Raw genomic sequence first — 8,546 nt, forward strand, 5'->3', positions numbered from 1 at the left:
CCTACACAAATTATTTAATATCATCTCAATTTATATCAAATTATTTATTTATAAATGCTTGATTTTATAAATAAAATCTACTTTGAGACTTCGTAAGATTAATTATCATTCCATATTTTGACTTTCTGCTTTATTTGTATAAATGCGCACTTAGATTTATAATTAAAATTTCGTTGCTTTTTGTTTAATTGTTCCTAATGTGTAGTCAGTATTTTTGAAAGTAATGTTTTTTACGTTCCTGGAAGTGCGCATGTATAGTGAAGCATGTCGTGCATCGGCACTCCCTCCTGTTATCGATCAGACGCGTGGTAGCGGTTGGAGCCCGTCGTGTCATGGAGGATCTCCTGCTGCAGATCATAAGGGAGTCGAACAATGCTAGACTACAAAATTTACGGAAATCGGCACAAGAAGCGCATGGTAAGCGCATCATGTTTCCTATTTTTAATTTTTTATTAAATATTTTTTGGGGAGTCGCTTTTATTCGAGGCTTCTTCACTCCGGAAACGGTTTGACATCTGTTTGACATCCGCATTCCTCGCATCAAACATTATTGCCTAAATATAAATATTCTCCATTTTAATTTGATTATATTTAAATATCTTTACGCAAAGTTAAAAAATTATAAATATCCGCTACATTAAAAGAATATTTTTTAAATTTACGTCAATTTGTTTGAAAAGGTGTCGTAATGACGCAGTATGATTGATGTGATGTTGGTCATCAAATACAAATATTTTTTTTAATTTTTTAACTTGTTTTTTTTTTGTATTGAAAACAATTGTTTCTTCTACAGATTTTCTGGAAAAGCAACAAGGCTTGCTACGAGATCCACCCCACGAACTGCGCGCGAAATGCTTACATACGTTTCAGTTAGCACTGGAAAGCAACAGAAGCAAGTTCGTTGCTTTCGGACTTGCGGGATTACACGTGAGTAACATATTAAAAATAATCTTTTGTAAAAGAATATTTTTCACGCGAAAAAATAAATTTTCTATATACATTAAAAATGCGAATGTGGATTAAAATATTTACAGAAAAGACATGTTTCGTGTATCTAAAATTTTATCTCTGGACTATTTTTCTTTCCGTATATGTTGGCTAGCATTAATGTAACCGCTTGTGGACGTACGTCCCGGAACTGTATGCGATAAAACGATAGATACCGAACAGCTGCGACAGTTTAAGTCACGTCGCTATGGCAGATGACTTTTAATTAGCTTCAATCGGAGTATGAGAAGTTTTTTTTACAGCTTTTATAGGAATTCTATAATAAAGATTTAAATACTTAGATAGAACATCATAATTATTGCAATTAATTACGTAGATTCTTATTCAGACGTAATTTAATATATAATTTGCGTATTCTTATTTCTACATAATATTTATGTAAATCTTGTTTTTATATGCAATAAAATAAAATAATATTAAATTAATTATATTAAATTATAATTGCATTTTTATTATTAATTATTAACTGCGTTATAAATATCATGGTTAAATTAACGTCGTATTAAATTAATAAAATTTATAGAAAATGTTAAGAGACGACAGATTCCAATCACCTTACGAACCAGAAGATGATTCGTTATGGTTGCCTGCACAAATGTTGCACGCCATGAGCTCCATCGTCTCGCAATCCGATGACACACAAACGGACATGCTTAAAGTGAGTGTTTCACAGTGATTGTAAAAGTATTTTAGATCAAATATTAAACGCAAAAACAAAACAAGAAAGTTAATAGGAATTTTAAAATAAATATAACATGTTTCTTATTTTAGTACTTGCTTTAAAATGAATTACTCATGAATTGCTGATAATATCTTATCGTAATTTCTCTTCCAGGTCTTGCTGCAAGTTGCTTGCTCTCCTTATTGGACTATGAATGGCCGTTTGATCATTGCTATACTGACTACTTGTTGTGAGGCGTTCGAGAATGGCAATCAAGCTGTGCGTACAGCTGCACAGGCTGCAACCAGTCAAACATTGCGATCGTTCTGCCTTTTTTTAGGTAATACGAAAATTTAAGCGAAAAAAAAAAAGAAACTAACGCAACGTCGCTGACGATGCATTTCGCCTTAGATAGTGATGATACCTTCTAGATATAGCACCTCTAGTGACAATAGCATTCAGACATAGCATTTCCAAACACAGATGTTTGGTCGATAAATTACAAGATCGCGTGCCAGTGGCATGCGGGTCGAAGAATGCCATCGGCGAAACATCCTAATGACTGACTATTACCGTTCATACACTTGCGATTGCATTGCCAGCGTGTCAGAGTATTGATATTCACTATTATGCGTTATTTGTATTATATATTTATTTGCAGATGAGGAATGCCAAGAGATGGACGAGAATGCTAAGCGGAATAAAAATATGCGCGAGCGAGGCGTTTCGTGTTTCAACGAGGCCTTGCCGATTTTGCAGTACATCTGCAGCAAACTGGACGAGGCTCAGAAGTATATAATAATGCATCTTAGAAAATTAGTGAAGTAAAAGTCGTTTTATGTTTAATACTATAGTAATATTTAGGAAATCCTGTTCCAGCAATGGCAGAAACGGTAGCACTGTAGTCTTCTTATTGGAATGCTTGCACACACTGATATCGTCGCTACCGCAAAAGATTCATACTAACACACACTTTACGACTTTCCTATGGCAGAAGTTCTGTCCGGCCTTGATAGCCTTTCTAGGCACTCCCCGGGTAGATAAGACTTTTACCTCCCGGGAGGGAAAGGAGAACGAAGTTGGCAGAGGTTCCGGATACTTGGCCACATCTCTGAGTTTCGATAGTCATCAGGCTAAAACTGTTTACAGGTAAAAGAATAGCAAATTCAGAATATATCATCACCATATATGTTAATATCATAAACGTTAGTTGTGTTAAGCAGAAAAAACAGCTTTGTAACTGTTGTAAATTTCTTTAATATAATAAAAAATGTAATATATCTTGCCCTTAGTGATTTACTGAATCTACATATGTATGTAAATCAACCATGTTAAAGAATCTTATAATTATAGTTGCAAAGTTGCTTTTTCGTTGAATGCAGTAATTTCTTTGATACTTTTTTTATTATGAATACTTTTTTATTATGATAATTTTTTTATGTAGAATATTTAATATTTTATAATTTACGTGATATAAAAAACTGAATATATCATCTCTAGCATTGGCACGGAATTAGTAAGATTAGTCGGATGCGTTGGTCCGTTGCGACCAGTTTTGGAATCGGTATTCCATAGAATGTTGCTGTATCCACCACCGCAGCAGCGTCTAGAACCCTTAAAAGCATTGAAGGAATTATTACGTAGTCCCAGCCGAATGGTTGATTTTGCTGGACCGTTACTTGTAGAAGAAGATCGATCGAGTCATATACAAAGTGACATGGCACTGATGAGACTGTGAGTATTTCTCGCAACAATCTTTGATGTATAATAAAAATAAAGCTTAAATAAAATTTTGTTTAATTTACATAATAGAATCTTTTTAAATTTTTCTACATTGTATTTTAGGGCTATGGACTCGATAGAAGAGTCAACAACGGGTGGATTGTCTATATTGCATGCGAGTGTTTCCTGCGTTGTCGCCATGCTGTCAGCACTTCAAGAACTTTGCGAGGGCAAAGCCATTAATCACAATTATACGTGCACAATTAATAGTTTGTATGAAGATTTAGAATCCTGTGATTATCGCGGACCTCTGACTTACCAAAGCATGGCGCGATTACCAAAAACATACAGGTGAGCACAACAATAATGAATCATTTAGTAAAATAATTAATGTTAAATTATATGAAAAATTTAATTAATGAGAAATACATGTAATTAATATTAAAATTGATTTGATTGCCACTTGGTTCCGTTAATTATTAAAAAATTTTTCTTTTTTGTATTAGATAATAATAGTATATTACAACAGTACAGAATCATCTATTGTGGAAATATTGTGGAAATATGTGAATAGAATACGGAATAATTTTAATGATATAAATCGATTTAAGAATTCGATTTATTCTTTATGATTAGTCAATAATTTCCTGTCAAGTTAAAAAATAATTTTTTCCCTTTTTTAAGAAATTTAATTTTTGAATTGTATCACTTTTGAAGTAAGAGAACGATATGTATGCATTACAATATATTATGATAATTTATTTCTCAGGGAACAATTGGAATTAATGAAGAAAGGTATGGTCTCGGATTCCGACTCATCTGGGCATGGACCATCAGAAGATGGTGATTCAACGGATACTGAAGGTCCTCAAAATGAATCGGATGAGGTTCAGGAAGAAAATAGTCTTGACGATAACGATTGCACTACGGAGAATGAATACGAGAAACTGAGATTGAAAAAATTACCCAAGTGTCTTCATGTGGGCCGACAAGTGGCCGACGAATGCAATGTAGATGTAGAGAGACACAACGCCAGGCGATTTGTAAGAACGCTCAGATCCGATCTTATACCGATGGTCCTCACTTTGCGAAGTAATATAGAGGTGGATGAGGCATTACAGAATTTTGCTTCTGAATATTGTCAAGGTATACACCAGCTATCGATAAAATTTATAAAATAATGCGCAAAAATTACATTAATATTAAAATAATTATATATATTTTTTTTAATTTGCACATTTGACATAGGAGTATTTGTAGCTCAACAGAAGATGCAGGAACAAACTGACGCTAGTACGGATTCATGTGCGTTAATCACAATCATGAATGCTGACGGAATTTATTTGGCGACGTACGCGGCATTGCTTCTCAATCTGAAATTAATCCAAATAAATTATTATCATGAGGAAGGTCGGCAAGTACCAATCAGCGAGGTATGTCTAATAGCAAATATTTTAATGCTTTCCGAATTCGTTGCGTTTATTTTCCTTAAATTTATTTTTAAGGAACGATTTGTGGAAGAGGTGCATGGATCTGGCGTGTTAGTTTATCTCTCAGCCACATGGCTCTCCGAATTGTATCAACAAGTTCTCGCATGTAATTTGCTCGAGAAGTGTGGTTACAATCCTAGCTCCACGGAGAATAATGCGTTGGTCAATGTTCTCACGGGTATGCAGTACTGCATCAAAATTTTTTTTTTACAGTAAAATGAATAATATTAATAAAATTATATTTTTTGTGAATATCCAAATCAGTACTTTTTGAAATTAACTTTTAGTTATTTCAAACTTAACTAATAAAATGTCTTTTACGCAATTTATAGACGTGGACGGTATACCCGGCAGTCACAGAGGTGGACAATTGCTCTCTGATTACATAAGACTGGAACGAGCCCAACTTTCTCGAAGCGAACCAACTCCGGAAGCGGAGGCCGGCGCAAAACTCTCCCGAAGAGTGCTAACTTGCTGCTGGGGCAGTATGATGACGGTTCTCACGACGGGGCTGAATCCTCCTAAGGAAGAAACCAACAAAGGTATTCTAAATAGAGACGGTGGTCGAAGAGGAGTCAGAGATACGGTTGTCTTGGCACTTGAAGGTCTTCACAAGGCCGCTACGTTAAGCAACGTACTTGGTACACATACTTTCTTCTTTTTAAATCAGATCTTTAATGCATTTTGATATTTATTTTTTTATTTTATCTTATCTTCTTATCTATTTCAGGTTTACAGAATCGCTGTGGCTCTATTTTTGCCCTTCTCGCAAAGGCCGCTTGTACGGAACAATCCATTTCGAAAATTACTCGCAAGAAGGATGTTCTGCGACTTAAATTACAGAATAAAGCGACGAATCTTCATACATCTCACGCGCTCAGTATGGATGTGCTTTTAGGAAGAGGTCTCGAACTAGGCAGTCACGGTAGCGATTGTTGGCCGCACGTTTTCACGTAAGTGGCATTCTAAACATATAATAACGTGCTTTTTCTTACATTAAAGAACATGTATTTGAAAAAAAAGGTGCTGCCTATACGTGAGTAAGTTGGAACATGACTTCTTTGGAAGAAACCAAAATCCCTCACTGCCCAAAGCCTCTCAGAAGAAGGAAAAGAAAGATACTGTAAATGGCGACGCTAAGAACGGCCAAGATAAGCTTCGACTAAATTTCAACATTGTCGATGATGAGGAATCTTGGTACAATTAATTTTTATATTTTAATTAGTTGATATTGTTTTTTTTTTAAATTTTCTCATTTTTTAATTAATTAACATATTAATTTAATGTAAATATTTTACTAAATGCTGAAATTATAATATCTTGTATCTATATAATCTATTTCTAATTTTTTAATAACTTCTATTATATAGTGTGGATGTGTATAGTTTCCTTTCGAGTCCTTATACGCAAAACCCCAGTTCGGACACGATTCCGGAGATTATTCAGGAATCAAATGCCGATAGCCAATTTAATGGCATTTTACCAGCGGACTATGCCGCCAAGATTATTTGCGTGCTATCCCAACAAGTCGATAGACTTTTCGAGGATGCGGCACTTAAATTAAATCTTAGGTCGCTCTGTTCGTTTCTCATGGCTCTCTGTAAGGCCAGCAAGGCGCAATTGTTCAAGACCACTGATGGCTGTAAAGATAATAGGAGATTTTGGTGGAGACGAAGTAAACCGAGAGAGAATGAGATGAATGTGCTACTTTTGGCTCGTTTAGGCGAAGTTATGCTGAAGTGTGTAAAAAGTGGCAGACCTTTGATACATATAATGGGGGTAAGAAAGTACTCAATATATTTTTTACTTATGACATTTTTGGAGTAAAGGAACGATATAACTTATAAATTGTCATCTTTGTAATTGCTATCATGTTTTTTCTTTTTTGAGTATATGATGCAAAAATAGAATAATTTTTCAGGTATGGACTATTTTGGGACCACATTTCATGGAGGCGGCTTGCCACGAGGATCGTAGCATTTCGAAGAAAGCTGTTCAATGCATTCACGATTCCATGGCGGCCTTGTTAAACGAACAAATAGAACTTCCGCATTTCCACTTTAACGAGGCGCTCTTCAAGCCTTTCGAAAATCTCTTATGTCTTGAACTTTGCGACAGCGATGTGCAAGATCAAGTTAGCAACCATTCACGATTTATTTATGTAAATAAAAGCTTATAAATTTAGATCGTTCAGATCGAACTATTAATTTTTCAGATTGTCAGCTGCATCTGTGAGTTCGTTGAAACGAATCGTACTGAGATACGTTCAGGTTGGCGTCCGCTTTTCGGCGCTCTTCGAGTGGCGTCAGTTAACAATTCGGATTCAGTGGAATCGGCGCCTTTACTAGAAGTTTTCAGAGTCTTCCTCTCAACGGATAACACGTTGGTCTTCGCTAACGCTGCTTTGGACTGTATACTGTGTCTGCTGAAACACGTGAGAGGTATCGGCGACAACGAAGGTCAATCTGACGAGACCGAGAATTGTATCGACAGCGCAGAATCGAGAAGACTGAGACTCTGCGTAGAAAGTTTGAAGTATTTGCTGAGTTGCAGCGATATTCTGTCGTCGATGTATCGAATGCCAGCCTGCCCGATCTTCCATTCCGCTCAGAGGATTCAAGTCTCTACGATTCCGCAATACGTGGATCCGATCATTCCGAATCTCGAGCTAACTAGATTCGACAAGCATATCGAGTCTATGCAAGAAATCATCCCAGAAAAATCATACGACGCGCTGACCCCGTTGATTGATAAGGACGCTCATCCTATCGCCACATTGCAGAGCATGGACAAGCCTAGTGGCATCCTGCGGGTTTGGTACATCCTCATCGAAGGCCTGGCGAGCGCGACCATGATCTGTCCAAAACGCTACCAACCGCATACTCTGGAGACTCTGTTTCATCTCTTACGCGACATTCTAAATGTACCCGGGCCGACGTTTGGACTTTACTGCGTCAATCATCTACTATTGCCCATGGTGCAAAATTGGCTAAGAAAAACATCAAAGATCTATCGCGGATGGGACAATTTTGCGCCCAATTTTAAACAGTGTTGCGGCCTCACGACGGATCTCGTGGTCGATTATTTGACTCACTTGCAAGGTAAGGCTAAGTCTACAATCTTGCTTTAAAAGGCCGTAAGCCGTAAGTGATAAGTTGTAAGTGACGATGTATCGGCCACAGAACTTATGCTTTTAGGCCGTAAGAATCGGATTTGCTCAATTCGTTTAAGTCTAACGATTAAAGCCTAAAGACTGCGCAGAAACAGTTTAAAGACAGAAATTATTATCACCTAATCTCTTTTGATTTATGATTTAAGGTCTCTTAAAACAAGGTTGTGGACTGAGATTAATGCAAAAAACATTGATCCAGAAAACGAAGATAAGAAATAAAATATGCGAGATGTAGAGATTGCTAATTTGTTCGTGTAATTATTTTTTCAGGTCCAGAGATCGTCAGAAACGATGCCTATTTACCTGCCACGACACTGATGTTGAAGCAACTTTTATTAGTGATGGCGGAATGCGTGGTACAACCTACAGAGAGCATAGCTCGTCTCGGTTGCGCTTGTATCAGGTAAGTCAAAAGCGCGGGGGACACTTCAGACTCCAGCTCGCGACATAAAATCCAGCTGAAGCGAACCGAAGTAATTTGCCTGGCCGCTCG

General features: G+C 36.6%; 1 protein-coding gene across 2 annotated transcripts in view; it reads left to right on the forward strand.

The window, feature by feature from the left end:
• Nucleotides 1–332: 332 nt before the first annotated feature.
• The window catches only part of LOC108754026 (brefeldin A-inhibited guanine nucleotide-exchange protein 3), an 18,426-nt gene continuing 10,212 nt past the window's right edge, over nt 333–8,546 (forward strand). Inside the window, exons 1-18 of one of the 2 annotated variants that reach the window (XM_018496041.1) lie at nt 333–417; nt 794–927; nt 1,532–1,666; nt 1,844–2,009; nt 2,331–2,460; nt 2,534–2,818; nt 3,170–3,403; nt 3,515–3,742; nt 4,161–4,537; nt 4,640–4,824; nt 4,897–5,059; nt 5,214–5,522; nt 5,612–5,834; nt 5,905–6,078; nt 6,252–6,660; nt 6,803–7,015; nt 7,097–7,982; nt 8,324–8,456. In XM_018496041.1, the coding sequence (XP_018351543.1) occupies nt 333–417; nt 794–927; nt 1,532–1,666; nt 1,844–2,009; nt 2,331–2,460; nt 2,534–2,818; nt 3,170–3,403; nt 3,515–3,742; nt 4,161–4,537; nt 4,640–4,824; nt 4,897–5,059; nt 5,214–5,522; nt 5,612–5,834; nt 5,905–6,078; nt 6,252–6,660; nt 6,803–7,015; nt 7,097–7,982; nt 8,324–8,456 (4,469 nt within the window). The remainder of the gene's footprint in view (nt 418–793; nt 928–1,531; nt 1,667–1,843; nt 2,010–2,330; nt 2,461–2,533; nt 2,819–3,169; nt 3,404–3,514; nt 3,743–4,160; nt 4,538–4,639; nt 4,825–4,896; nt 5,060–5,213; nt 5,523–5,611; nt 5,835–5,904; nt 6,079–6,251; nt 6,661–6,802; nt 7,016–7,096; nt 7,983–8,323; nt 8,457–8,546) is intronic. The other variant, XM_018496042.1, reaches the window with a different exon arrangement.

Source organism: Trachymyrmex septentrionalis, unplaced genomic scaffold, assembly GCF_001594115.1.
Source record: "Trachymyrmex septentrionalis isolate Tsep2-gDNA-1 unplaced genomic scaffold, Tsep1.0 scaffold74, whole genome shotgun sequence".
Lineage (NCBI taxonomy): Eukaryota > Metazoa > Arthropoda > Insecta > Hymenoptera > Formicidae > Trachymyrmex > Trachymyrmex septentrionalis.